Here is a 27463-nt window from a genome sequence, read left to right on the forward strand (position 1 = left end):
TCAGCGCATCTCTCCACCAGCTCTTTCTCTCTCGGAACACTCCCGCTCCTCCTCCACCCGATCAACATGCCTCAACCTCACAAACGCCAAATCCAGAACAAGCGCCGCAACAGCCAGCGCTGCCCCAAACCACAACGCCGCCCGAAACCCCGCGACCTCTCCACTCCCCTTTGCAATCCTACCCTCAATCGTCCCTGCAAAGCCCAAACCCAGACTATTCCCATACAAATTCAAGGTCCCAATCAGACTCCCCGCAACGCCCTGCTCGCGCTTCGAGACACTATTACTCGCAATAATCTGCGCGGCCACGAAGACGAAGTCCGGCGAGAGACTGCCTAGGACCGTTGACGGGAAGATCTGCTTCCAGTAGAGCTGCTGCTCGGGCATGCTAGCGAGGAGGGCGCTAGACGCAAACGAGGCGAGGCAGCCCAGTGCGAGGATATACTGCGCTTCCCAGACGGTGACGAGCCAGGCGGCGAGGATGACGGCGGCGGACGCGCCGACGCCATAGGGGATCCAGCCGATTGCGACGTGGAGGACCGTCCAACCGCGGACCAGCTGTTGCCAGGCGACCATGTACCACAGCGAGATTCCGACGGACATGTAGATGAAGAGGACCACGAGGATCAGGGCGTTGAAGCTGGGCGCGGTGAATGCGGATAGGGGCATGATTGGCTCGCTTGCGTAGGAGTGTTCCCAGGTGATGAAGGCTGCGAGGAGGAGGATTGATATGACGAGTGTTGCGATTGGGGCTGGTGAGTCCCATCCGGTCGAGGGGGCTTGGCTGATGCACGAAATGCTGGTGAGATATATTCTTGTTTTGGCAAAGAAGGGGGAGAACTCACTTCCACGCAATGCTGAAGAGTAGGAGCCCGCTCAATCCCAACGCTGCGCCAGCCCAGTCAATCTTGCCCCCCTTGTCCACCGGTTCCTCACGCGGCAGAACCAGAAACAGACTTCCGACAGCGACGGCACCGAGACATGCACTATACACGTTTTATCAGTCTCTCCCGTGCAATGATACAAAGTCCGCGTTGCCTCGGGATAAGAACCACACTTACATGATAATGAAATGCCACTTCCACTCCGTACCCTCCAGAACCGCACCCGCAATCAGCGCCCCAATGAGCGCCCCTATCGGCGGCGACGCCGCAAACACCGCCAGGGTCAGATTTCTCGCCGGCCCCGCGGGGATCATAATCGTCAGCGCGGCCACTGCATTCGGCATGAGGATGCCGCCGCCGATGCCGGTCAGCGCTCGGACCGCGATGAACGATGTGTATGTGTTGCAAAAGGCGTTGCAGATGGAGAAGATGACGATGATTGCGCCGCCGAGGAGGAGGAGCGTACCGTGGCCGTAGACGGCGCCAAGGCGGCCGCTTATCAGGACGAAGGCGCTTTGTGTGAGGCTGCATTGGTAGGAATGGGTTAGTGTAAGTTCAGGATTGGCATGGAATAGTGACAGGAGCTGGTCTTACGAGTATGCAGCGGCCATCCAGTTCGTCTGGCCATGTCCGAATTCGACGCCAAGGAGCCTGCTGAACTCGAATCCGCCGGCGACGGTCGAGAACATCGAGGTATACTGGAGGATAAATTAGCACGCCTAGCTAGACATTGTATAGAGCACATGGGTACGGAGAGGAATACCTGAATTAGATTGCACAGTATAACAAGCACAATAATCGCGGTACGCCGTGCTTTTCCCAGCTTACTGACGGGTTCCGGCTCAAACGACGTCTCGAGCGGATGCACTTCAGCGGTCACAACATTGGTGACAACAGAGAGCACATGGTCATGATGCCCATCTGCCTGTGGCACAGATCCGGTTCGTGTTGGGAGCTCAGACGAGCTCGCGTCTGACTTTTCCATGATACTGAGACTCTCTCGTAGACTCTGTAACGGATCTACGAATCTTCGCTGGCTGGGACCGATTTAAACGAGTGTCTCCAAATATCAAGGGCAGCGGGCGATTGACTTGGACCAGCGGGGTAGGGTAGATGCGCCGATGTTGGGCAAAGTTACTCCAATGCAGGCCGAACTACGTGGCAAAGGGGTCTAGACGCCTTTGCCATGGTCAGGTGCTCATGTCGGTATCGAACCTGGGAGGGGCAACCGCGGGTTTCTTTACCCCAAGCGGCAAATGTGGATAGTTTATCGGCTAGTGGGGGAGCATAAAGCTGCTTGAGTAAGAAGTCCTTGTAGGTCTACAGCTTCTATTATCCAGGTGACTCCTGGTGTATAGGGATGTTGATTGGTAATTTATGCTTGTAAATGATTGTTCTGTTTAGATATTTGCTCTCTTTCTTTGTGGGTATGCGCATATATGAAGACTATTTCGTCTCCTTATCCAGCTGGCTAGACTTTTCTTTCTTTTTGGTTGATCCGACCATTTGTATAGTTCTTGTAATTAGTAACCTAAAAAATATTAGATGCAGAATCTCTCGTGCTGCTATCTAGGATAATCCAATCTTTACCTTATAGTATGGACCAGACGTCGATTGCATATTCAACATCGTCATGAAGTTGCTACGGAACGCACCTTGCATGCCTAGCTAAAATAGCCTACCGTCAGCCATCATTTCAAAATCACTAATCTGGTTTATAACGCCTTGTCGGCCGGCTCGAGTCTCGGTAGCACCCAGTTTATTGTAGTCGAAAAGTAATCATATTTGATGGACACTGCCTAAACTAACTCTGCACACATCTTCAAACTGCCCAAACAATCTTTCACTCACTCAACCACGACCTGCCCCCCCAAATCCCCATACGCAAACGGATCCTTCTTCCCCCCGACCAAAATAATTGGATCCTCCCCACCTACATGCCCACAGTTCGGCCTCGCAACCGAATACCCTAACAGCGCCTGGACCTCCGGCTCATACCCCCTCACAACATCCCTCTCAATCCCGACAAACTGATTCTCGTCAGCACGCATCGAACCCCTCGTCATGTGGCACGAATAGATAATCCGGCGCTCCGGCGGATTCGTCTTGTTCTCCCCGGCGCCGTGCCAGATACTCCCGATGATAAAGACGGCGTCGCCCTTGTTCATTTCGCAGGTTGAGCAGAGGGATCGGTCGGCAGGGCCCCGGATGCAGGCTTCGGGCCATTTGTGGGAACCGACGATCACCTGCGTGGCGCCGTTTTCGAAATTTGTGTCCTGTGCCGTGCGTATTAGTATGCTTGCGTCGCTATCGTGCGTGTCCTGGGAGATGCTCACCACACCGGCTAACAGGAGCCCGAGTAGAGAACTCTCGCCGCTCCCCTCTAGGTGCTCAAAGTGCTGCGCCATGTCGTCGCGGTGTAGCTGCTGCGCGGTGGAGGGCGAGCCGCGGTTGAATGCCTCGGAGACGGCGAGGACTGGGTACGAGACGGACTTGTAGCGCTTGCCGTCGCGGTAGACGGTACTATAGTGCGTGTTAGTCGTCATTTATCTAGAGACAGGTCGGGTATAGAGGGTATTCTCACGATTCCTCCTTGAGCAGCGCCTTGGCGACCTCACGATACGTCGGGTGGTTGATGGCGGCGTGCGCGAACGTGGGCGACTTGCCAGCGAACCCACTGCACATGAAATCAGTCAAATCTGCAATATTCACTTCTGGGCAATCAGATACCCACCTCAACGGCGGATCTGCAGCGTCGAATAGCTTCCCTTCGTACTTTCCAAGCTTGCTATAGTACGGCTGGGCCTCTTCTTGGATCTTGTCGATGATCTCGGGAGAGACAAAGTTCTTGATGATGATTCCGCCGTCGCGCTTGATGATGTCGACAATCTGCTCGATTGGGGCCGAGGCGTCGAGCTCGACTACCTCGGGGTTGTGGGACTGGTGCGGAGGGTTGGGCATTTTGGTGAGGTTATGAGGTGTGCAAGTGGCAAAGGATATGCGATGGATTTAGCAGTAATTACTTGGCAGTTGACAGGAGATGCAATGGATGGCGCAGTCTATGAGGATTATAAAACTGCATAACTGCCTGGTACTTCCCGGAATCCCCAGTGTCCGTTGCAGGTGCCAAGCAGTGGTTACCCAAAAAGGAAAACATAGTCTCGCGTATGCTTATCAGGCGCGACAAACTCTTATCATGGCGGCCAACCTCGTCCAGTCCATCTATCATCTGCTATCGGAAGATAACAGTTACATAGCCGATGCTAGCGCATTCCTCGCCTCGCCACGTTTTGTGGAGAAACCCTCTATACTCCACCATTTGGACACTGGGCGCTGGCACTCAGCTGGGCACGCCCGAACGGGTTGGATGAGTGTTGCCACGTTGTATACATATCTGCAGGTCTTCCGATCATTCCTTTCTGTTCACCACTACCCTCTGCACACTAAAGCACGCAGTGCCATCTTGAGCCATCAATTGATCCTCCCATTCAGACCTACCTCATCATGCCCGCCACCGTCCAACGCTTCTCCGCAGCCTCTGCAGACCCGCACATCCTGCACCAGCACCTACTCGCCTCCGGGGCCGTGATAATCGAAGGCGCCGCCACGCGCTCAACCATCGACGACATCCTCGCCGAGATCGCCGAGGACCGAACCCAATCCCAATCCCAAACCCAGCCCCAGCCCCAGCCCCAGACGTTCGCCCTCGCCGCCAAAAGCCCCACCTTCGCAACACAACTCCTCATGAGCCCGCTGTACATCGACCTCGTGAAACGCATCCTCACCGACACTGCCATCATATACTACGAGCAGGACCGCACCGTCTCCATCTCCGAGCCGCAGGTATCCGCAACAGAGATCCTCACCGCGGTCCCCGGTGCGCTGGCCTGGGGTCTCCGCCGCCGCGACGAGTGCCACCATATCACGCACCCGGCGAAGCGCGAGAGTGATCTGGGGATCATGTATGCGGCGACGGATGTGACGGCGGCGAACGGCGCGGTGCGGGTGGTTGTCGGGTCGAATTGGTGGGTTGATGAGCGTGATCCGGCCGCCGAGGACGAGGTGATTGTGGAGATGCGCAAGGGGGATGCCTTGGTTTGGTGCGTCACCCCACCTCCCTATGACCCTCCCCTCCCTCCCTAATCTATATCTACATCCCATCTTCCTCCCATACTAACAGCCAAATGAACGTCAGGCTCGGCTCAACCTACTACGGCCGCGCCGCAAACAGCACAACCGACGAGACAAGCATTCTCCTCGGCGCAATCGCTACCCCAGGGTACCTGCGCCAAGAGGAGAACCAGTACCTCGCTGTCCCCTGGGAGGGCGTCGCGGAGAAGTATCCGACGGCCGTGCAGCGGTTCCTGGGTTACTCGGTTAGTCGGCCGTATGGAGGGGCCGTCGAGCATATGGAGCCGTTGGATTATCTCAGGGTTAAGGGAGATTGGTCGAAGTATGTTCCGGTTGATCTTATTTGAGCGGGGTTCGGTGAAGGGAGGAGGGGAATGGTGGTTATATTGATGTGCTTGATAGGGTTGTGTATGGATGGATACTTGTCGCTTACGCTGCTTAAGAGTATAAAAGACTCGCTAGCTCATCTCATCTCACAGCGAATAAACGGTAACCTACAACAGGATATTCAACTCCATCCCCAACCCCCGAACAACACTCCTCCACTCCACCCTCCCCCCACCTACATCACCATCAACCCTCTCCCACACACCCCTCAGAACAGCCACAACATCCAACGGCCCCTGAAACCCCAACCGCGCATGCATCTCAACCAGCTTCCCGACAAAAACACCGCGCGCACCATCCCCGAGAGCATGGACCGCAACCATGAAAAACGGAAACAGGCACGCCTGCAACCAGGACAATTCGGCCAGCGCCGCGAGCGCCGTCTCCACGCAAGCCTGGATCCGGGGATCGCGGGCGTCTAACGCGTAGATCTCGCTGTACACGAAGCAGAGCATGCCCGCGCGCCAGACGGAGTTGAAGTGCGTGATCGAGGCGGAGTATTCGGGGCGGATGGAAGGCGGTTGCGGGGACCAGGATTCGATGCGGTGGATGAGGTCTGCGATGTGGGGCATTAGGTGCAGGAGGGAGTCGATGGTTGTTGATGCGGGTGGAGTTGTGGCTGTGGCTGTGATTGCTGTGCGCAGACGGTCGACCGTCACGGCGTAGTCGGTTGCTTCGCGGAGGAGGAGGTGCATTTCGTAGTCCGGGAGATTGTCCCACCAGTGGGATTGGTGTTTGGACAGGTCGAGGGTGGGGCTGAGGTTAGAGTCTCTGTCTGTAGTGGCATCGACTGGTCAATGTTAGTCGTCTAGGCGCTCGCGATTGTAGATAAATGCGGGCGGAGCCAAGCTGGGACTCACCTTCATCAATACATCTCAACTCGTCAATCACATCCGCGGAGACCGACCCCTTGAGCATCGCCTTTCCCATCGTGACAGCCCAGTTGTATTGCACGAGCAGACACTGCAGCCCAACGGGGGTCTGCTGCTGCGCTGCCGACGTGCGCAGCGCACCTTCCAGCAACCGGCGACAGCCGATGAGCTTTGCGCTCCATGTGTCGATGCTTGTGCCGATGATCTGTTTTCAAGACATAAGCATACACTCGTGTTCAGGTTATACCAACGAATGCAATGCAAGGAAGAGCAACCTACATCCAAAACAATCGACAGCAGCACCGTCGCCCCCAGAACCCAGCTATCCTCCTTGTTGGTACTAAGCGCATCACGAAACGAGTCCTGGACGGCCGTCCGATAATGCTGAATCGCAAACGCCGGTAGCTTCCCTTGCTTGGCGAGGTGCGATGCACTGGCGAGCATGATGACTTTGAGAAGGGGCTCGGACTCTGTCGCGAGGGACCCGTAGACGACGCGGTACGGGTTTTGATCGAGTTTTATCGGGTACAGGCGGAGGTAGAGTGTGTCCATGTCTATGGGATTACAGTTGGGGTCAGCCGCGAGAGATGATGGAGGTATGGGTGGCTGAGCAACTCACAGTAGGTGAAAAGGTACTGGTCGAAGGGGTCCCGTGGGGTCGCATGGATGACGGGTTCGGGAGTCGGGTCGAAAAGCGCCAGTTCAAGCGCCTGGACTCCATCAGTGTGCTCTGGATCGTCCTCGCCCGCTTGATACCCCTCTGGAGACCAGCTCCCTAGGGCATCGAAATCGAGCGGGGAATTCAAGTAGCGACCGGGATCCATCTCCAACATTCCGAGCGTCAAGCTATCCGCCTCGTGCGAATCGTCCAGATGTGCAAGTACAGCCGTCGATTGTGACTGCGGCTGCAACAGGTCACAATTGCTCTCAGGGATTAAGCCAGTCCGCGGTGTCCCCACGACTGTCGCCGCCATCGCTGCATCGCCCTCGCCGCCACCTTCGCGCCCACTACACTCGCTATCCCTCCTCACCCTGGAAACCATCTGCCCCTCGATCCCACTATATGCTGTAAAGTCACCTAATGTGATTTTATATCCTCCACATTCAACCCCGCGCAAGCGACAGTTGAAGCAGGTCGGTTTACGCTCGTCGCATTTCTGGTGGCGCTTGCGGCAGGTGCGGCAGCCTAAACATGGTCAAGTCAGTCCCAATTGATCTCACAGGAATCGGACGAACGGGATATACCATTCCGGGACCTCTTTTTGAGGACTCTCTGGGCGTATTCTTCGGGCATTAAGGACAAGCTCTTGGGATTGAAATGATGGAAAGACAGGGAAGAAAATGCGGGGAGCCGGAATCGGAACTGGGGGCTCGCTCTCTTATCATCAAGTGTTTGGGGCCCTCATCTATCTATCTGTGCACTGATAAGCCAATAGATGTTGTGTAAATGCGATAGATCGGCGATAAGGATGAAGCTAGTCAATCCATGGCATTTGATAGGGACATCTTTTTCCAATTTTTACAAAGTGGTGGCTGCACTCCGCAGTCTGGACTCCGCGGGGAGCTTGCAGGCTGGCATGCTACTACGAAGTACATATCACGCACAATCCAACTTATAAAGCCTAGACGATAACTGAAGAAACAAGTTGAGGCAGAGGTCAAGAGGAAGACCCGAGTTTGGAATCAGAAACTTTTCATGATTATGTATATAATTATACTAGGATTAAACCTAACCTCCAACCTAGAGGGGGCATGATGAGGATAAAAAGCACAGCGTTCTATAATGCAACCGTAACCACCGAACCGAAAATGCTATGCTAGGCAACAATAGTACCGATTATGCAATCCCACTTTTCCCGTAAATTTGCGTCAGCCAAGCGCATATCGCCTCACATAATGTTCACTCAACCCCAGTTAACCACCACCGAAACGAGGCAAAAGGCATCCTGAGGAACAGAGGATCCTCTACTTGGCAAGCTCACTCGCCATCCGACTCCGCGCCCTGATCCTCTCGCCGTAGGCGAAGAGCACCCAGGGCACAAGACACAGCACGGCGCCAATCGCCCCGAGGAGCGAACTCGCCTCGGGAAAGCCCAGGTTGTTAAACATGGCATGCGTGACAAGTGGAAAGACTCCGCCGAGCAGATTCCGGCAGCAGCTCTGCGCGGCGATCGCGGAACTCGCGTACCGGTGGTACGTGTCGGCGAGGTAGTTGAAGACGGCGAGGTAGACGGAGAAGATGCCCATTGTTGCGAACGCGATGGCGATTGTCGGCGAGATCCAGTGGATGCTGCTTGAACTTGTCCAGCCGAACCAGAAGAGGCCGATGGGCATGAGCATTGATTCGAAGCAGACAAAGTAGAGACGGGCTTCGGGGGAGCTGGGGAGGAGGTTGAAGTGGTTGGCGATTTTCTCTTGGTAGATGCTTATTAGGGTAATTGCGAGGGCGCCGATGCACATTGCTATCGAAATGTTAGTTTGCAACCTTGAAGGTTAAAGGGAACAGATGGACGAGTGGATGGAAGGGGGAACGTACAGGTAAAGACGGCGCCGGTCTCCTCGGTATTAAAGTTGTGGTTCGTTTCAAAGACGAGTGGAATCGACCCGAATTGCAGGTAGAGGACTGCCCAGCTGAAGGAGACCCAGAGGGAGAAGAAGAAGACGACGGGTTCAGTGATGAGCATGTCTGTTGCGTTTATTAGCAGATATTCGAATTGTAGTAATGACAACCGTGGACGTACGGAAAGGACGGTACAGCGAGATGGAAATCATCTGCACAAGCGACTCGCGCTGCTCATCGCTCTTGACCTTCCACCTGATCCGTCGCAGGTCAGAGCTCTCTCCAGTCAGCACACCGATGTGTCCCGCGGCCTCGAGCTGCTCATAGTATTTGTTCAACGCATGCGCCTTGCGACTGAGAAGCACACTCCCACGCGTCTCCTTGAAGAAGAAGAAGATAATAACCACAAACACACCGGAGACCATCGCATGAGACCAGTAAATCCACCGCCACGAGGTATGCTGTACAATAGCACTCGACAGCAGCGGCGCGAGCCCCGTCCCAAACAGTGCCGCACCCGCAAATAGCGCCATGGGCGTGTTCCGATCTTCAGCGTGGTAGATATCGCTAATGACGCCGCCGACCATGGTCGAAAAAGTCGACGCCCCGACACCCTGGAAGAAGCGCGCAACCAGGAACCCGGAGAATAGCCTCGTCCCGCCACAGGCGACGATCATCGCGACGAAAAGAACCCCACTCGCGACGAAGATCGGGCGTCGCCCGTTGATTTCGGAGAACGGGGCGAGCACCATCGGCGCCAGCGCGAAGCCGATGCAGAAGAGTGTGATTCCTAGGTTATACACGACGGCGCTAATGTCCCATTCCTCGGTCAGAGGGCCCGATGCTGGGGTGATTTCGCCGGCCGAGTACCCCGCCAGCGCGGTGACTGCGCACGAGATCCAGGTCATCATCGACTTGCGCCATTTCGGCCAGAGGAAGGGGGATGTATATTTTTCGAGGTTGGGCGCGTCTGGTGCGGCGGATTGCCCGGGGCCCGGGTGTGCTGTGATCCAGGGTGTTGGGAGAGGGGTGTCGAAGTCGAGGTAGAGGTATTCGATTTCTTGCGTCGTGTCGATTTTCTTCTCGGAGACGAAGTCGGGGGCGGGTTGGTCGAGCTGTGTGGTTGTTGAGCTCGAGGCGCTCCGCGTGGAGGGGCTGGTCATGGTGCAGGTTGAGGGTGTGAATCTGCAGGATGACTCCTCGAGCTCTGTAGAGGATGACTGGGATTAATAAAGAAAGAAGCTCTGGGCATGTTGCGGTAGGGCGTCGGTTGAAGAGGTCTGAGACCCCAATGGCCCTACGGGTCCAGTGCCGAAAATTGGAGATCAGATCGGCATTCGATGCGGGTCTCTTTGAAAGCTTTTTCACTCATTATGTAACATTGTATGTGAAAGCACACGCTTTTGGTTCCAAATCCAGCTCATATCGATGCTCTTTTGCAACTTGAGAGTTTATCTTGCCAGAAACTGACCTTGCATTGCTCGTGTTTGACTGTGCGACGCTGGCCACGTGGAATCGGGCGAGAAAAATCTTGATAAGAAAAATCGGAGAAGCCCCACTTTTCTTGTCCCCAATTTGCTTCTCCAATTCGGAGAAGCGATGAGTCAACTTTCAGGCCTTCAATTCGTCACGATGATGACCAATGCATGTATCACAAATCAAGAACTTATGCTGCTAGTTTCATCTGTCGGTACATCTGATTCAAGTATGGGCCAGAGTCAGTCAGAGCACGGGTTACAAATACCGCATCGTCTCCAATGGCCTCAGTACCCTGAGTGAACTTTCTGAATTGTACCCCTTAGTATGGCCTGGGGATCAGAAGCATTGCCCCTAAAATAATCAGACTAGCGGTCAGAAAGGATTCATGATCTAATACAGGAGGATATGATACCCGCCTTTCAACAAAGCATGACAACGTTGTTGAGTCATTGCAATCAACGGCGTCCTGAGAAAGTAGACTCGAATAGTTCATGTCGGCATGGGTGCCTCAGGCATTCAGCGGCCGTAGCGAGTGGTCACGTGGCTCACAACCGCCACCATGACGGCGCTCGGTATTCCCCGTTGATAGGAATACCAAGCGTTTCCATGCAGTCAGTTCACAATGTGCCCGGTAATTAGCCGTTCCTCCTCAGTGGGCTAGCCAGGCACGATTCCCAGTCCAGCCGTACGTCCATGCCGATGCCTCTAGTATATATATCAAAACGCCATGCCAAAAGCCAAAGATGCTTACTGGGACTGTTCCATCGCGAAGAAAAGTGAACAGGTGAAACTTCAGTGACTAGGGATTATGGTCTCCTCTTTATTACTTCTTGGATCGACGTTATAATGAATCTCAGAGAAGGTACCACTGACCTTCAAGTCGCACCTTCTATATACAATATACTCAACGCAAGGAAGGGGGGACCCGCAAAAATGATCGAAAATGAAAGGCACGATACCGAGTCCGGGGTCGCTCCTTCCCTCTAAAAATGAGAACTGTACTTGAGGAAAGAAGGACCGGCTCAATAGCAACGCACCCTCCTTATACGAAGTACACTGAAGAATGGAAGGAAGAATCCTGGGATTACAGAATACGGAGGGTACGCTCCCTCGCTCCTTCCATAACTGTAGATGCCATACTGGCTCGATATGGAAGGCACGACCATGCCACTGACCCAGATAAGGAAGGAACGGACCACCATTCCATCCTTTCTTGCCTGACAGGTATACTCTAGGAAAGGTACGACCTGCTCGATTGGATCTTACCTTTCTTATCCAGATAATATACGAACGAAGAAGGGGGGAACAGGGTAATGGTCAAATGAGAAAGGCAGTGTGGATCGTTCCTTCCTCAACCGACAACAACAGTTTGGGGAAGATACGAATAACCATCTCTCCTTCCCCATCGGCAGGGGCGACTAACATGGCAAATAGTGTACATTCCCTATATGTGACGTTACCTGGGGGAGGGAAGGAGCGATCAACAAGCTTTCAAACAATGAAGGTACGCCCCATCGCTCCTTCCATAATCGCCAACAGCGCACTCAGCTCAAGAGGGAAGGCGCGAGCCAGGAAGTGCTCAAATACGAAAGGCACGAATTATGATCGCGCCTTCCAAGTTTAATAGTTGAAAACTAGGGAAGGCGCGACTTGCTCAGTGGGAGCCGTACCTTCCTTATATGCATTATAGTCAAAGACGGCAGGAGCAACCCGGGAACTTGATGTACTACGGAAGGCACGCTCCATCGTTCCTTCCATACTTGTCAAAAGACACATTGGCCCAATAGGGAAGGCGCGACCCTCGTTGCCCAAGGAGATAGACTGTGCTTTCCTTCTAGACTCCATACAAAATAAAGTTAGGGTTGTCTCGGCCCTATCTAGGGTACCTGCGGCACGCGCCGAAGTATAAAATGAAACCCTATCTATGTCGGAATGCGAAAAGCAACCATATCTCATGTCTTGTCTAAAGTAATTTATCTAATTTAATCGTACAAACGCAAATACCTTCTAAAATGGCACGCTCCTGTAAATCAAGCAGCACCCGTACCAGTATACTCCAAAGGCCCCTCCCCCGCCGCCAAATTACACTGCCGAAACAACCTAACCTCGCCCTCCCCAAACGCCCCCACAACAGAATGCAGCACGCCGCGGTTATGAAATAGTACAAGATCTCCCTCCTCCCAATCATGCGCATATACATACTGCGGGCTGATCGCGGGCCTTTGCAGGTTATACACGATCTCGCGGACGCGCGCGAGGTCGTCGATCACGCTGCCGTCTTTCAGGTGGATCTTCCGGATCGCGGACGGGTGGATTTGAAGTGCTGGTTTGCCGGTTACGGGGTTCGCCCAGACCATGGGGAGGATCTGGATTTTAGAGGGGTCGATTGGGGGTAGTTCTGAATCCGGGAGCTCGAGGTTCTCAGAATAAAGGCCGAGGCCTGTTGGGCGGGAGTGTGCGGGGGACATCCAGATGTAGCTGTCACCGTTTGTTAGGAGGAGTTTGTTTGTCTGGCTTGAAAATATCGGTAGATGGGCTTACGGATGCGGCGCATATTCAATCTTACTCCCCAGAACAAACTCCTTGTCTTCCTCGGACAGAAGTTCAAACATGCGCTCCCCACTCACAAACGCCGTCGTCCCCAGGGGCACATCCATCGTCTCCCCAGACCCATCATCATACCTCAGCGTCTGCCGTCTCCCCTTGGGCACCCGCACAGCGAGCAGCGTTGTCACCCGCGGCGGATAGAAGTCATACAGCGCCGCATCGATATGCCAGCGGTAGAATCTCGTGGAGTCATAATCGTCCTCATCGGGAATCGCATCGCGATGAAAGGTTCGATGGTGCGGGTGCTTGAGGTGGATATCCTTCAACCCCTCGTACTCGCCCACGAATCCATGCCCAATCACCTGCACCTGCGGCTGGTGCGGGATGGTTTTGAGGTCGGGATGGAGGATGCTGCGCTTCGCGTCGACGGTCTTGCCGTGCCCGTATTGCGTCGCGGAGGGGTCGAAGCGGCGGGTGAGTTCGTATTGCGCTTTGGGGGTTAGGGAGTGTTGGTTCTTGATTATCACGACGAGGTGGGTGTGTAGGGCGTTTGAGATGGTGGAGAATGTGTCGTCTGTTAGGTTCTCGAGGTCGACGTTGTTGACGGTTGCGCCAAAGTCGATGGAGGACCCTGTTGGCGGGGTGAGGGGTTCGACTGTAGGTAGGGCCATTTCTGTGCGTTTGTTGTCCAAACTCTTCGATCTTCTGAACCTTTTTCACCACCGTGGACTTTATCTTGAATTTATCCAGTTTCTCAACCTGCTCGGGGACGGGCTCTTCCGCACACGCACGGCGGGCGCCGAAAATCCTTATCGGGACGAGCCCTTATCACCATAGATCTTGCCTCTGGGGAATCTCCAACGCATCGCTTTACGTCAACGCGCTGTCAATGGGATATCTGATTCTACTATCAGATGCCACCTTGTCCAGATCACCTGGCTGCCGAATTCCGAAAAGTTAGCCGCCGCACTTGATCCCCGATGCACTGCGCCATACATAAACTAGCACGCACTAGCTACAGTAGTTAGTCGGGATCTACGGCAAAGATCGGAGGGCGTCGGCGTCGGGCGAACTCCTCTCGATTTTCAGCCCCCAGTCCGCCTGACCAGTGACGCAGTGACCCACTGCAGACAAAGAAAAGTACATCGACTCTCTCACCAATAATGGCGCCCGGCCCCCTGTTGGATGACCTCATTCATCCGTGGACTATACGTTCCAGGTTAGAGCCTCTGAGCATGAGGCTTCTAGGGACGAGTCGGGTTGTCTCCTTGCGTTCCTTTGACTCACACTGACTCGAGCCATGGCCTTGCGAGATCTTGCGAGGTCTTGGCCCTGGATGCTCCGACTCGAATGCTGGGTTGTCCATGTATAAAGGATCTCGCGTCTCCAATTCCAAAGGCCGAGTCACAACAAACTACAAAAAATAATCTTAGGCCCAACAAACCCCCCACAAAATGCCCTCCCTACCCACAATCCGCGCCTCAAACGCCCTCCTCCGAAGCACCCTGAAAAGCCCAACAGCCCTCTTCGTCGGCGGCACAAGCGGAATCGGCGCGAGCACACTGCGCCAACTGGCACGGCACACCGAGAGTCCGACGGCATACATCATCGGGCGCAACGAGACGCGCGCGAAGCCGTTCCTCAGCGAGTTGCGAAGCCTCAATGGGAATGGGAAATTCCACTTCATCGAGGCGGATGTTTCGCGTGTGAGGAATGTGGATGTTGCGTGCAAGGAGATTTTGGATAGGGAGACCAAGTTGAATTTTTTGTTTATGACGCCCGGGGGGATTTCGCTTGGAGGTCGGAACGGTACGTACTTGTGAACTAGTTAACTGCATTCACTCTCAATCGGGGCTGGCTGCATTTGGGGGCGAGAATGGCTACAGTACAGAGTACTAATAAAAGGACCCACCAGAAACACCTGAAGGAATCGACTCGCTCTTCGCCCTGCGCTACTACAGCCGCATGCGCTTCATCCAAAACCTCCTCCCGCTCCTCGAATCCACCCCAACCCCCGAACCAACACGTGTAATCAGCATCTACGGCGGCGGCTTCGAGTTCCCCATAGACACCTCCGACCTCGAGCTAAAACACACATTCTCCCTCCTAAACGCATACAAGCACTCGATCACAATGACGACGCTCGCAATGGAGCATTTATCAAAGTTGCATCCGAACGTCTCGTTCATACACGCGTACCCGGGCCTCGTGGGTACGAATATCTACAGCAATAGTTTCCCGGCGCCCGTTGCGGCGTTTTATAATTATGCCGTGTGGCCGCTCATGTGGCCGTTTTCGGTTGGGGTGCAGGAGTGTGGGGAACGGCATTTGTTTCATTTGAGTTCGGGGGCGTATCCTGCGAAGGGTGCAGAGCGGGCTGGGGAATTAGTCGATGGGCAGCAGGTTGCGAGGGGTGTGGATGGGAGTGTTGGGAGTGGTGCGTATTTGCTGAATTGGAAGGGAGATGTACGATCTAGTGCAAAGATCCTCGAGCAGTATCGACAGGATGGGACGGCGGAGTTGGTGTGGAGGCATACGAAGGAGATGCTAGAACAGGCCGTTCGGCGGTGATCGGGTGCGTGATGGTCCAGGTGGCCTGGAGATTGGATAGATATGATAGATCTCAACTTTGCATACATAAGTGTGGAATACATCTCCGTTCCCGTGCGTCTGGTGATTGATATTGCGCTAAGCTACACCCTTCCTATTTCCAAGATTATAATTCCAGGTTAGTAGGTGATCCATAAAATACTATCTTGTAAACTAGCCATATATCACACGTACAAGTTATTATACAAACGAATGCTTGATACTAGGTTGTCAATACACTTTTGATGCTCCTTAATAAGCCGCGGCAGCGAGCCGTTATAACCTGCCCGACAATGCACACATCCCCCCTGAGTGGAAGGCACAGCAGGATTATCAGAGATCTGTTTTTGAATCTAGATACTCATCCCTCTTCACTTTGAAGTTGGATTTGCACGGTTGGCAAATTGTCCCTCGAGCTGGCTCGAGTCAGAGGAGCCATAGTCCGATGGACAGTCCTTGATGTTGTTGCATATAGGACAATCACCAACATAAGAACAGACATGAAGACCACAAGAACCTGGGTGTAACTAGTTAGGAGTTGAATAAGCTCTAGGGGAGATGTGTATCCAACAAGGCTCTGTACCTTTGCGTCATCATCAAATAGTCCTTTCGAGAATACGGGGCTTGCGATGTAAATAGAGAGGCCAGTTATAAAGAGAATTGATGAGTAGTGGACTAGCATCAGAGGTGTTTGCCACGCAAACAGAACCAGCCAACTTGGATGCGACCTTCCCCAGAAACTTCTTCTGAAACACGGCAGGTCTTCTTCGGATTTGAGCCGTTCAGTGAGCACATTTTGCTGAACGGCGAGAGCAACGGAAATAAGGGCAAGTAATATACTGCAGTACCAACATGCGAGTCCTGCCCAATGGCAGTATCGGTCATTAACCCATGCGACTGTACTTGTGACCGAGGCGAAGATCACAAAACCCTACAGTAAGTTAAACACAGTCAGTTGCGTCTTTTTAATTGCAGAATCAATCTGTCGTGGCTCTCGATCAGCTTTCTTACTGCTGCCTGGATCCAATTCGCTTCTTTTCGCTTCATGTCAAGCCATTTATTGACCTCCTTGACCAGTTCATCGTCATCCGTTTGTTCGTCAAGGATTCTCAAAACTGGCTCTTTGGTATACTTGGAAAACACAAGGTAATAAGGTGAAGTGATTATCCAGAGCAGACCCTCAAGGCAATTGCTAGAGATGGTGTCCCACAGTTGAAGGAATCTTTCTAATAGACATGGCCTTTGTGTATTGGGCTCTACCTCTAGGCCACTTTCCAAGGGCATGGTGGCGGTAAGTCGAATGAAGGTCATGCAGGCTAGGGGCCAGATAATTTGAAAACCGGTTTTATCGCATGTAGATCTCTGAACCTGTGTCTTATAAAACGCCTTCGAACAGCGAGAGACTTCGAGCTACAGTGGTAAGAAGAGTAGGGGAGTATTGATGTCAGCGGCGTACTGGTACTGGTAGGGAAGGAGCGAATGACCTTGACATCCTCCATCAGAACTTCACCTCTCAGTCGAAACCTCTTCTTCGCCAATCATGCTCTTATCATCACTCTTTGCATTACTGGAGGAGTTTATCAATTCAATACTTTGCTGAAACTAAAAGGTCTCTGTACAGTAAAACATCTTGTACTCGTAACTTCCTATTCGAGCCAATTCCGTCGTCTTCCCCTGTGGGGCGGAGATCTTGGAATGATCTGCGAAATCTGGAAGCTGCAGACTAGCCTCTACGCCGGGGCAAAGATTGGTTGCGACAATACATTTGTGTGGCGGATCCAAAATGTCTCTGAAGTTTCGTGCTTTGGGGCCATGGGTTGTCAACGTGGCTTGGAAAGTATAAAGCATAACATACTGAACGTCCTGGCAGCTTGGCTCCCAACACCGACTGCTAGTTGAAATTACATCAGGTAACGTTTATCCTGTAACCTTGACAGATCTGACCCGAGATGAATAAGATACTGTGCGCGGAAACCATGGTAGAGACCCCAAAGGGATAATCCAGCCATGCGATCGACTGCGCCTTTGTTTGCCACCGGAAAAAGCAGGTCGGAACAGAAAAGTCTGGATCAAGTCTAGATCCCACCCCATATATGTACAAAAGGATTTTGAACTCCGCAGGATTCAACCCCGCTCTTTAACTCCTTTCTTTTCTTAGAAAGTGCCCGAGGATCCTCGCATCCCCAAAGCAAGCTTGCTCTTTGGCGAATTTCTCCTAGCAGGCGGTTATCTACGTCTTTCTCTCCAGAGCAGCCCACACGCCTAGCTATTTCAAATGTCATCATTATTTTCCTACGGCAAGTGGCCTATCCAAATGCCACTGCATGAAACAAACCCCTACAGGGAGCCACGGCCAGTTTCCATTCCTGTACGCAGTCTCAACGGCCACATGGGAAGGCTATTTCGATCCATCACCAAAGCCTTGCCGCTAGAGGCTACCCTGAGAACTTCACATTGGGGCTTAGGGGTCGAACAGCATATATGGGAGATGCAACAGACTCGAAAAATCAGCACTGTCTCATCTGGCAGCGTTTGACGGGTAGGCAGATGTGGACGCCAGATGTGGCGTCCAGTTTATAGGCTACACGAGGTGCGCGGATGCTGATATTTAGTTGTCGGGTAAGTTGACCCTTCTTCAACTTGTGCAAATAAGACAGAACATTGCTGACTCAGTCTCATTGTTATGACATGAGGAAGCGTGGTGGCTATAACGCTCTCACAAACAGCTGCCACTTATTTGTCCAGCTGCTTACTATGCTCATGATCAATCTGGATGTCCAGTATGTTCACTATGAAGCGTACAAGCGTCAGTTTATCAACCAAATGATGCTTCAGCACATGCCTCAGCTCGCTTAGGTATGTTATGGTATAGAACTAGTTGTGTAACCACTCCTTCCATACTAGACGAGAACCTACAGTAGAATCGTTAGAAATATAACATTAACGCTGGGATGTATAACTTGGAGTTGCGCCTTTTCCGCCCTTTTTAATTAGACACTTGCTATCATGTCGATTAGAGACATCTCCCTATCCCCAATACCGGCGCACAACCCTCGCAACCCTCTCCACGCCCTCGAAGATCTGTTCCTTCTGCAACACAGTGAGCGCCAACAGACCACCATACACTAGGAATAACAGAATACTACAAGGCAGGAGAAACCTACCGTCGGCGTTGCAAACGAAAACCTGAAATGCGCCGTCCCCGCCTCCGCGCCCCTCGCGCTCGTCGTCACCTTACCGGCCCCCTGCCACGGGTGATAATACGACCCCGGCGTGAAGAGGACGAGTTAGTCGATCCAGGCCTTCCAGAGTTCCGTTGCGAAGGTTTGTTCGGTGTCGGAAGGGTCATTTGTCCAGTTGGATTGTTGGATGGGAGATACCGATGCGGACCTGGAGGGAGATGTGAAAGTGGACGCGTCGCGGAGCTCAAGGAAGCGGGTGACGTCTCCAAAGTGGAATTTGCACCACACGGACATTCCTGCGCTGGGATCGACGAAGCTGAAGACCGGCCGTAGCTGACTATCGGGCGTTTCTGATCGAAGACACGCAACGAGCCCCTGCGCGCCCGGAACCGGCGAGTCCTCCGCAGGAACGACGACAAACTCCTTGTGGAACGCATCAAGGATCCAATCCCTGTGCACTAGATACTCATTTTGCAATCTCTACAACCACTCCAGGTACCCGGCGATTCCCCATCTCGTCAACAGTGCCAGGACGAATGCCTGACTGAGTCCCGAGGGATCCTGCGTCTCGACTTCTGTTGCGCGGAGGAGACGCTCGATGAACATGGGGTTGGCGATGAAGTAGCCTAGTCTCAGACCTGGGAAGAGGGCTTTGCTGAATGATTCAAGGCGGATGACTCGGGATTGTGTGTCGAGGGAGAGGAAGGAGGGGATTAGTGTTTTCAGGAAGGGGTCGGTGGGGAGAGGGGTGAACTGATTTGGGCTTCGGGTGGTGGTTTTGGAGGACGTGTAGCTGGGGTATTGGAGGAAGTAGTAGGGGTCGTCTTCGACGATAATAATATCTGTCTCCAACAATCAGCTTGAGGAAATCTGATCGGTAGAAAGAGGGGGACGGAGCGTGCCAAGTTCGACGCAAATCTCATAGATGTCCTTCCTCTTCTCCCTCGAAAGCGTAATCCCCATTGGGTTCGAACTCACGCCGACGAGATATATCCTAATGAGAACAGCTTAGCCGTCACACCCTTCTATCGGCGAGAACCGAAGAGAAAACCGAAAAGACAGAGCGAAAGACACTCACACCCGCGGCCTCCTCGCCCCTCTGACCCGCCCATCCCACCCCTCCATCATCTCTCTAAATGCACTTGCCCTAGTCCCCTCTGCATCCGCGGGAACCGGAACAGCCCTTATCCCCAACGGAATCCAGAGCGCCTGCGCAGATGGGTACGTGTACTCCTCGAAAATGACAAAGCCGTTGTCCTCACAGAGCAAGCCGACGACCTTCGCCCAGGCGTTGATGTTTCCCGGGTGCAGGAGGCAGTCGTATTGCCCTGGTGGTGCGTGTACTTTTTCAGTTAGGGCCCGGCATTTCTCGAGCAGGTGTGTGTTTCCTGCGCCAGATCCTAAAGTCATAGTGGTTAGGCGTGTTGCTGGCCGTTTGGAGTAGAGAGAGGTGGTGTTTTAGCGCACCGTACTGCAGAAACTGTGTCAGGTCGAGTTCTCCAGGTGTCGAGCCGCGGCAGAGAGTTAAGCTTCGGATGTCCTCTGGGGTATCAATGGATTCAGACGAGAATGTTGCGGAAGGCAAGAGACAGTCCAATGTTGCTTGCTAGAGGGGGAATGTCGACGGATGAGGAAGATCTATGCATCGGGTTAGCGCAGTGAACACTGAATAGACATCCGCGATAGTAAATCGCACCTCCTGCCAGACTAATCATCCCCTCGACCCCCATATGCCTGATAATATTCTTGAGGGGCGACGGATGTCGTGCCTTGCTCTTGCGGTTGAGATGGTGTAAGAAATCCACCGGGCTCGGTGATGTGTCGTTAGCCATGCCTTCTTCTCGCTCGCTGTTGATCCGTCACTTGAGTCAGGTGGTTGATCGTCGCTTTGAGTCGAAGAAGTTATAACAGCAACACATCGCGGCCCGAGATCAGATCCATGGAGGGGCAGTCGAGGGCGAGTTGGAGTGGACATGACAAACGAGAATTACTCGCCTCGCAATCCTCTAATACTCAGTCCTCCCTCATACTCAAAAGTCGCCTAGTTCAGTTGCATGTCCCACACCTGCCTATTCCCCCATCCATCAATCAGCCCATCCTCGTACAACCATGTGCCACCAAAGACGTGCCACAGAATCCCCAACGCACAAACCATGAAACCCCTCGGCCCCCGAGACCCAATCCCCGGCCGTTGATTTGGCAACGAAGCTCGCAGGCGTTCCGCCCCGTACGCCCTCTTGCCGGCATGCGCACACCGCTGGAAACATCCTCGCCATCTGCCGGATGATCACAGATATACGGACGCCGATGAGGAGGGCTCATGCGACGCCCCGGTGTTTAAGACGCTTTGTCCATGTCGGGGGGTGTGGTGTAGTGAGAGTTACCCTGGAGTGAATCCTTGGCCGCCTGTTCGATACACGCAGATGCAAAGACGAACTAGGGCCCAACGGCCACAGCGATGGGGCTCCAGCACAATCGCGGGCTGGAAATTCCCCTCGCCAAAACCTAGTCGTTACCATAGACTGAAGGGAACCTGGATGTTCTTTCTTTATACCTCTACACCCCCCTGCTCCGTTCTTGGGCTTTACAGCGTCTGGCTAGTCCAAGCCTGCTTTCTCGAGGATCAGGAATATGTGGGAGAAACACAGTATAGGAGTATGCCCGATAAGCAGAGCAGTCTCTCAGGTATGGTAATGTTATCGCGACTCGTGAATAGAACGGTCGTTGCTACAACAGTACCTCCAGAATACGGTCTACTCTACAAAATAGGTATTGCGTACGGGGCTGGTTCGGTAAAGACCTATCATTATGGTTCTAGCCAAAAGAAACCGGCAATAGGGATGGTTCATTGGGTGTACATGCCTACAAACCAATTTCCTTGCATTGCTCGAGACAAGCAGTATAGATAGCAGGGATGGTTTACGGTAAGCTTACACAGTAAAGGAACCTCAAACCGAAAAAGAAAGGGAAGCATCAAACTCAACATGCTATTTCAAGCTTTGTCCCCATTCCAGGCTAAATTTGGCGCTGCAGCCCTCAGATGTCAAAGCACTTGATACAAAACGCACAAAGGAACGCATAGCTCTTTTAGCCCTAGCAACACACGAGTATTCAACAAGATGGCGAGAAGGATGAAGACCTTGAAAGACGCTCCGGGCTTTATGATCCTCCCCTGTTCCAGGGCCATGCTCGTAGACTAGATTAAATTGATGTTAACCCTAATAGTCCCTATTTCCATCACGATGGCTATACTATACGCACTGAACATATTTGGCCCTTTATCTCGTCATAGGCATCTTGACCATCCAGCATCATGTCCCCCCAGCAAATCATATCCTACAAAACAACCCCCGCCGTCATACAGGACCGCCTCTCGCAACTCTTCACATACCACAACCCCACAACCAACTCCACCTGGTGGGTGCGCGCGGTGATAAACTTCTGGCCGCTTCCCGCGAAACCATCAAACGCCGACTATACCAAGCTCGGCGAGGCGTTTCGCGCCTTCCTCGAGACTGTCGATTTCTCACGACTCCCATTGCTAGACGATACCGTGTCGCTTTTAACATTTAAACTGGAGAATCGAGAGATTATTGATCAGCCGCGGTTTCTTTTGCCGTTTGAAGAGGGAGAGAGGGTTCCGCGGCAGTATTTCATTACGCTTCGACCGTACATGCGCTGTGATGTCGTGGTTGACAAGCACCGAATCCGATACCCGCCCCTGGACAGGCGACATCGCGACCTGCCGAAAATCCACTACTCGCGCCTATCGCGTACCACCGAGATCAACTCAGCCGTCCACGGGGTCACCATCGACGGAAAGAAGTACGTACACAAGATCATCCGCCGCGCAAGCTACTGGCCCGGCGACACGAAAAACATCCTCGACGAGATCGACGCGTACGTGCAGTTCCGCGGGGTTCCGCATATCGCGCAGCTAGCTGGGATAGTTGTCTCTGAGAATCCGTATCGGACGCACCCGGCCTCGCCGGGGAACCCGGTGAATCGGGCGGAGGTGATTATCGGGTTCTTGTTACCGTTTTATCCGAATGGGACGCTTGCGACTGTTGAGAGTCTCAATGTGCCACAGTGGAATGTGGGCTATCAGCCGATGAGCGCGTTTTTCAACTTTGCTTCCTTGTTCGGCGAGCAGGTGGATCAGACGATTCCGCCCTTTGATAGGAGGCTGATTCGGTGGGCGAAGCAGGTTGCGCAGGGACTCCTCTCGATGCATGCGGCGGGCCGGGCGCACGTCGACGTCAAGACGACGAATGTCGTGCTGGACGAGAAACAGAATGCGCTGTTGATCAACATCAGTGGTACGAGCGGGTGGACGTGGGAGTTTCTTTCGCCGGAAATGGAGCCATTGCTCTCTGATAACGAGGATGTAGACCTAGAGAAGATCCCTTTTGATATTCGGGTCGGGACTGATTGCTGGGCGTTTGGGAAGGTGCTGCAGTCTTTGTATAGAAGAAGCTCGGGGGGTAGGGAGGCGGCGCGAATGCTGGAAGTTGCGTCGCGGTTGACCGAGGACGATCCTGCGGATCGGATATCTTTGTCGGATGCCCTGGCGATGTTGAATAGGTGACGATGTAGATAGTCTTCTTGTATTATCCTGGAGGAAGGGAAATGTACATAGTCTTCTTGTGATATAGTTGCAAGTCCGGACGGCATCAATGGAATATAGACTGAGGAGCGATCGCTCCTGTCTATTCTGAGTATAGTCGAAGAGGAAGGGACGTCCATCCTCCGGGCACTGGTCACACCTTCCCAGACAGGTCGTACGAGGTGCGAAAGGAAGGAGCGCTCCCTAAATCAGCCAGCACCTTAGAACCGTGTAGTGGCCGACCATCACACATCTACTCCACCACCTTTCGACTCCTGGATCCCCAAAAGTGCAACCCAACTATCGGCAAAAACCCACAGCCCATAATCAGCGCAACCACAACCCCAGAACTCCCCGCAACGCCCACACTTTCAAACATGTCCGGGAACCAGAACGGACCGATGAATCCCCACGTCGATCGAACAAAGTTGATGAACACGCCTACGCTTCCCGCATCGGCTGGATATGTGTCGACGGCGTAGGTTGTAAGCACCGTAGTGACAATCTGATTGCCAAAGGCGGCGATGCCTGTGCCGATGATTGGGCTGACGCTCCAGTGTCCGGTTGCGGCTTGCTCGGTGCAGACGAGAAACGTAACCATTCCCGCAATCGTTATGAGGAAGCCAGGATAGGACAGCCAGAGGCGGAATTCGGCGGGTGGGCGAATGATTCCATGATTATGCGGGCTTGCGGCAATTCGACGGGCTCGGAGATTCATCCACGCATCCGAGGTGTAACCACCAATCTGCTCGCCGAGCAGCGAGCCGATAATGAGTCCGAGAAATTGTAAGCCGAGCTGCGACGCGGAGAGGCCAAATTTCTGTTGCAGGAGCTGTGGGACTTCGACCGAGTTGAGCACCGAGCCGAAGAGGAATACCATGCTGTAGGCAACGGCGGAGAGCAAGACGGGAACGTTTGTAAAGAGGGTGAGTGGGTGAAAGAATTCGTAGGCTGTAAAGGGGGTTCGATCGATGCGAGCGAGCGTGAGGTATTGGGTTTTCACAGGCGAGGAGGATGGAGCGAGATAGCGGGTTTCGGGCCCGAAGAAGGCGTAGAGGATGCATTGAACCGCGTTGGTCTAGTGGGTTAGCCTTTTTCTCGGAAGAAAGTGAGTGAAGCACCTACAATCGCCAGTGTCCAGTAAATCCAGCGATATCCAACCCGTTCGGCAACGAAACCAAAGATGAATGGTCCGATTGGAACGCCGAGGGTCACCATGACCGTCCACACTCCCATGTACATGGCACGCTGGTGCTTGAAAAAAGTCTCCATAACGACTGCACTGCCAAGTGCCATCGCGGGAGAAATGAAGAAAGCAACTAGAGCCCGACACGCAGCCATAGACGCGTAGTCAGGACTCTTTGCACATCCAATGTTGCAGACACAGCTCAGCACGAGCGAGGCGAGGAAGATGGGACGGCGACCATATCGGTGGGAGAGCGGTTTCCAGAGTAATGGAGCGGCGCCGAGGATTGCAATCTGGAGAGATGTAAGATAGCTGACTCTTTGGATTGAGACGCCAACATCCTCTACAATCTCTTCGTAGGCTGGAATGATGGCGGCGGCGGTAAAGGTGCCCATGCAGGCGTGAAAGGCGACGAGTGCTAGGTTGCATGATTTCTATCTTGTCAGTTTATTCCAGTAAGTGGTGTTGCAATCTCACCTTCCACGAAGGCCAGTTGTACGGATCCGCCGGGTCCATACTGGGGACAGGATCGAGATCCAACGTGCCATGGCGTTCAATAAGATACGCCTGATGCTGCTCTGAAAGCGTACTGGCCTCAGACGGAGGAGTACCCGCCTCCTCCACCTGGGTCGACTGTGTTTTCTCCAAGTTCGCCATGGTTGCCAGGTATATTCCGTGCTCGCTCTGGGGAGTCCAGGAGTGGGCACGGGGTATTCATACCCCAACCGTCCGGACTTTCCGGGCGGAGATACCCCGCGAGGAATGGGTCTCGCCAAATGATAGTCATCTGGGGCGAAAGTGACAGCGAATCCGGGGTTTTGTTTGGATGAATGCACCGATTGTTTCCCAAAGCAGAAAAGCGAGATTGCTGACTGTGGAGATCAACGGTAGATGGCCCGGTCATTGAATGCCGCCCCCGATTCTCGGAAAAGGCGCAGTGCCGGCCCTAACTTGATTTCGGCGTCAGCTCAGGCCTCCGAGATGAAGCTTGGTGTGATGGTCAGGGGTAATTCCGAGGTCTTGTCGAGCAACTGCCGAGCCCATTTTCCGTGTGATTCGCTCGAGTCGTTTAGCTTGGAAAGGCTTGTCTCTGCCACAACGCTTGTCCATCCGCCTGGCTTGGCTTACGAAATCGTCCAGCCAAGAATCATATGTCGGCTTATGCCTCGTGTTCGTTTCATAATCTGGTGCCAAGCGTCAGTCGTCGCATCTCGTCACAGAGTACGAGCATATTTATAGCTCTCGTATTCTCGGGTCAATCAGGGACTCTCGGGAACCTCCCAAGCACTCACGCTGCAGTCGATCCTACCCTTTCTGGACACGAACACGAACAATGAGCTCGCGATGTGCCATCGGCCTTCAGACTGTTACATCGACAACAGGGATGAAATATATTGATATCCCACGTGTGCTGTTCAAGAAACGTGAAAGGACAGCGATGATTTTCCAAAAGAGGTCTCATTCCGCGTGAAGTGGTATAAATACCTGCAGTGTTTGACCAGATCGTCTGCCATCAACTCACTGCAAAACCAGCCGAAGCATCATCAGGAGCCCGAATTCTCTCAAGATGCGGCTTCTCAATATCTTTGCACTTCTGGCCGCTACGGCCCTGGCGAACGTCGCCGACCCAGCGGCCTCCAAGCCCCAGTCCCACGCCGAATACGCCCTCTTCCGCAGCGCCAACATGGCCTCGGCCGATAAGCTCTCCAGTGGGATTGGCTTTCACTCCTTTCGCATCCCCGCGGTGGTCCGCACGCGAACCGGTCGTCTCATCGCCTTTGCGGAAGGGCGTCGTCACAATGACCGCGACTACGGCGACATCAACCTCGTGTATAAGCGGACAAAGTCGACCGACGGTGCAGGCAAGACCATCTCGGACTGGGAATCCCTTCGCGAGGTTGTAGGCAAGGGTTCTGGGACTTGGGGGAACCCTACTCCCGTCGTCGACGACGATAACACGATCTATCTCTGGATGAGCTGGAACAACGGAAGTTATAGCCAGAATGGAGACGACCTGCATGATGGGACTCCGACGAAGCCAGTCGATAGTACCTGGGAGGGAAGGCGCCATTTGTTCCTTAGTGTCAGCAAGGACGATGGCGCGACCTGGTCGGACCCTGTCGACTATACGGAGACGCATACCCCCAAGGGACGTGCGTGGGATGCTGTTGGACCGGGCAACGGTATTCGTCTTAGTACTGGAGAGCTTGTCGTTCCTGCCCAGGCGCGGAATCTTGTTGGAAGGGGCGAGCCAGGGAAGCGGACGTGGGAGGTTCAGGATGTTCCTGGCGGCGGGTCCGAGGGTACGATTGTCGAGTTACCAAACGGCCAGCTCCAGCGGAATGATCGCAAGTCCGGCGGCTACCGTATCGTCTCCTATGGCACTCTCGAAGACGGCTTTGGCGAATTCAAACAGGACACTGGCCTCCCTGACCCCGGCTGCCAGGGATCCATCCTCTCTTATAACCGCAACGAGGAGCTCAACCGCACGATCTTCATGAATGCTGCCGATAAGAAATCGCGACGGACTATGCGCGTGCGCGTCTCCTATGACGATGATGTGGCCAAGTACAACTACGGCCGTCAACTCAACGATGCCCCCGTCCCAAACTCGGGATACCAGGGTGGATACTCGAGCATGGTAAAGACAGGCGATTATCACATTGGAGCCCTAGTGGAATCGGATTTCTTCAACGACGGAAGTAACGGCGGGTCCTACCGCACAATTCTCTGGCGGAGGTTCAATCTTTCGTGGATCCTCAACGGGCCGAATAACTGAGCTAGACCTGCTTAGTTCACTCGGAGCTTCTTGGTGATTGTGTGTGGCTTGTCTATCTTCGCGGGAGGCTTTGAATGAGCTTCGCGTCCGCACTCAGTTACCTAGCACGGTGTCAGTTTCTGGTCTTCTCCATGTAAATAGTCCTGTTGCGTACTTTGAACTCCATTCATCATCTTCGGGCTCGAATTCTTGTCTTCTCGCAGATGCACAACCCATCCTAATACCAAGCCCTAACTCATGGCCTTCCTTCGAAGCATAGTA

At 53.5% G+C, this 27463-nt stretch overlaps 11 protein-coding genes across 11 annotated transcripts; 4 read left to right on the top strand and 7 right to left on the bottom strand.

The window, feature by feature from the left end:
• Positions 1-2072, bottom strand: BJX68DRAFT_258763 (MFS general substrate transporter; the record flags this gene model as incomplete). The annotated part of the gene is made up of 6 exons (XM_071043589.1): positions 1-784; positions 846-986; positions 1062-1409; positions 1479-1582; positions 1648-1809; positions 2043-2072. The coding sequence occupies 6 exons, from the start codon at positions 2070-2072 to the stop codon at positions 1-3; spliced, it is 1569 nt and encodes a 522-aa protein (XP_070893631.1).
• Positions 2073-2731: 659 nt separating this feature from the next.
• On the bottom strand, positions 2732-3845 carry BJX68DRAFT_258764 (phytanoyl-CoA dioxygenase family protein; the record flags this gene model as incomplete). The annotated part of the gene is made up of 4 exons (XM_071043590.1): positions 2732-3160; positions 3221-3407; positions 3469-3561; positions 3619-3845. 4 exons carry the CDS (start codon positions 3843-3845, stop codon positions 2732-2734), a joined length of 936 nt encoding a protein of 311 aa, XP_070893632.1.
• A 543-nt stretch (positions 3846-4388) lies between these two features.
• Positions 4389-5362, top strand: BJX68DRAFT_271993 (uncharacterized protein; the record flags this gene model as incomplete). Its single annotated transcript, XM_071047093.1, has 2 exons — positions 4389-4984; positions 5080-5362. The coding sequence occupies 2 exons, from the start codon at positions 4389-4391 to the stop codon at positions 5360-5362; spliced, it is 879 nt and encodes a 292-aa protein (XP_070893633.1).
• A 147-nt stretch (positions 5363-5509) lies between these two features.
• On the bottom strand, positions 5510-7568 carry BJX68DRAFT_271994 (Zn(II)2Cys6 transcription factor; the record flags this gene model as incomplete). The annotated part of the gene is made up of 5 exons (XM_071047094.1): positions 5510-6192; positions 6263-6479; positions 6554-6828; positions 6894-7460; positions 7520-7568. 5 exons carry the CDS (start codon positions 7566-7568, stop codon positions 5510-5512), a joined length of 1791 nt encoding a protein of 596 aa, XP_070893634.1.
• Positions 7569-8167: 599 nt separating this feature from the next.
• BJX68DRAFT_196969 (major facilitator superfamily domain-containing protein) lies at positions 8168-10423 on the bottom strand. The gene is made up of 3 exons (XM_071037491.1): positions 9016-10423; positions 8811-8960; positions 8168-8736 (listed from the first exon to the last, which is right to left on the bottom strand). Exons 1-3 carry the CDS (start codon positions 9995-9997, stop codon positions 8240-8242), a joined length of 1629 nt encoding a protein of 542 aa, XP_070893635.1. The 5' UTR covers positions 9998-10423; the 3' UTR covers positions 8168-8239.
• A 1683-nt stretch (positions 10424-12106) lies between these two features.
• Positions 12107-13809, bottom strand: BJX68DRAFT_247480 (TauD/TfdA family dioxygenase). The gene is made up of 2 exons (XM_071041778.1): positions 12855-13809; positions 12107-12791 (listed from the first exon to the last, which is right to left on the bottom strand). Exons 1-2 carry the CDS (start codon positions 13529-13531, stop codon positions 12344-12346), a joined length of 1125 nt encoding a protein of 374 aa, XP_070893636.1. The 5' UTR covers positions 13532-13809; the 3' UTR covers positions 12107-12343.
• Positions 13810-13898: 89 nt separating this feature from the next.
• BJX68DRAFT_247481 (uncharacterized protein) lies at positions 13899-15603 on the top strand. Its single transcript, XM_071041779.1, has 2 exons — positions 13899-14669; positions 14776-15603. The coding sequence occupies exons 1-2, from the start codon at positions 14315-14317 to the stop codon at positions 15429-15431; spliced, it is 1011 nt and encodes a 336-aa protein (XP_070893637.1). The 5' UTR covers positions 13899-14314; the 3' UTR covers positions 15432-15603.
• A 2873-nt stretch (positions 15604-18476) lies between these two features.
• Positions 18477-20463, bottom strand: BJX68DRAFT_258770 (pyridoxal phosphate-dependent transferase; the record flags this gene model as incomplete). The annotated part of the gene is made up of 8 exons (XM_071043591.1): positions 18477-18539; positions 18614-18694; positions 18830-19082; positions 19131-19473; positions 19534-19574; positions 19710-20031; positions 20099-20233; positions 20328-20463. 8 exons carry the CDS (start codon positions 20461-20463, stop codon positions 18477-18479), a joined length of 1374 nt encoding a protein of 457 aa, XP_070893638.1.
• Positions 20464-21944: 1481 nt separating this feature from the next.
• On the top strand, positions 21945-23219 carry BJX68DRAFT_271999 (kinase-like domain-containing protein; the record flags this gene model as incomplete). Its single annotated transcript, XM_071047095.1, has 1 exon — positions 21945-23219. The coding sequence occupies one exon, from the start codon at positions 21945-21947 to the stop codon at positions 23217-23219; it is 1275 nt and encodes a 424-aa protein (XP_070893639.1).
• A 271-nt stretch (positions 23220-23490) lies between these two features.
• Positions 23491-25080, bottom strand: BJX68DRAFT_272000 (putative MFS multidrug transporter; the record flags this gene model as incomplete). The annotated part of the gene is made up of 3 exons (XM_071047096.1): positions 23491-24315; positions 24363-24857; positions 24901-25080. 3 exons carry the CDS (start codon positions 25078-25080, stop codon positions 23491-23493), a joined length of 1500 nt encoding a protein of 499 aa, XP_070893640.1.
• Positions 25081-25990: 910 nt separating this feature from the next.
• On the top strand, positions 25991-27316 carry BJX68DRAFT_279330 (putative extracellular sialidase/neuraminidase; the record flags this gene model as incomplete). The annotated part of the gene is made up of 1 exon (XM_071048713.1): positions 25991-27316. The coding sequence occupies one exon, from the start codon at positions 25991-25993 to the stop codon at positions 27200-27202; it is 1212 nt and encodes a 403-aa protein (XP_070893641.1). The 3' UTR covers positions 27203-27316.
• Positions 27317-27463: the final 147 nt, after the last annotated feature.

The sequence above is a fragment of the Aspergillus pseudodeflectus genome, assembly GCF_044049435.1.
Source record: "Aspergillus pseudodeflectus strain CBS 756.74 chromosome Unknown BJX68scaffold_72, whole genome shotgun sequence".
Taxonomy (NCBI): domain Eukaryota; kingdom Fungi; phylum Ascomycota; class Eurotiomycetes; order Eurotiales; family Aspergillaceae; genus Aspergillus; species Aspergillus pseudodeflectus.

Coding starts and splice junctions, on each gene's coding strand:
- BJX68DRAFT_247480 (XM_071041778.1), bottom strand. CDS start 13,531: ATGGCCCTACCTACAGTCGAACCCCTCACCCCGCCAACAGGGTCCTCC. Junction 12,792..12,854: donor ATTGAATATGCGCCGCATCC/GTAAGCCCATCT, acceptor AAACGGTGACAG/CTACATCTGGATGTCCCCCG.
- BJX68DRAFT_196969 (XM_071037491.1), bottom strand. CDS start 9,997: ATGACCAGCCCCTCCACGCGGAGCGCCTCGAGCTCAACAACCACACAG. Junction 8,961..9,015: donor CTCGCTGTACCGTCCTTTCC/GTACGTCCACGG, acceptor TAAACGCAACAG/ACATGCTCATCACTGAACCC. Junction 8,737..8,810: donor GACCGGCGCCGTCTTTACCT/GTACGTTCCCCC, acceptor ACATTTCGATAG/CAATGTGCATCGGCGCCCTC.
- BJX68DRAFT_247481 (XM_071041779.1), top strand. CDS start 14,315: ATGCCCTCCCTACCCACAATCCGCGCCTCAAACGCCCTCCTCCGAAGC. Junction 14,670..14,775: donor TTCGCTTGGAGGTCGGAACG/GTACGTACTTGT, acceptor AGGACCCACCAG/AAACACCTGAAGGAATCGAC.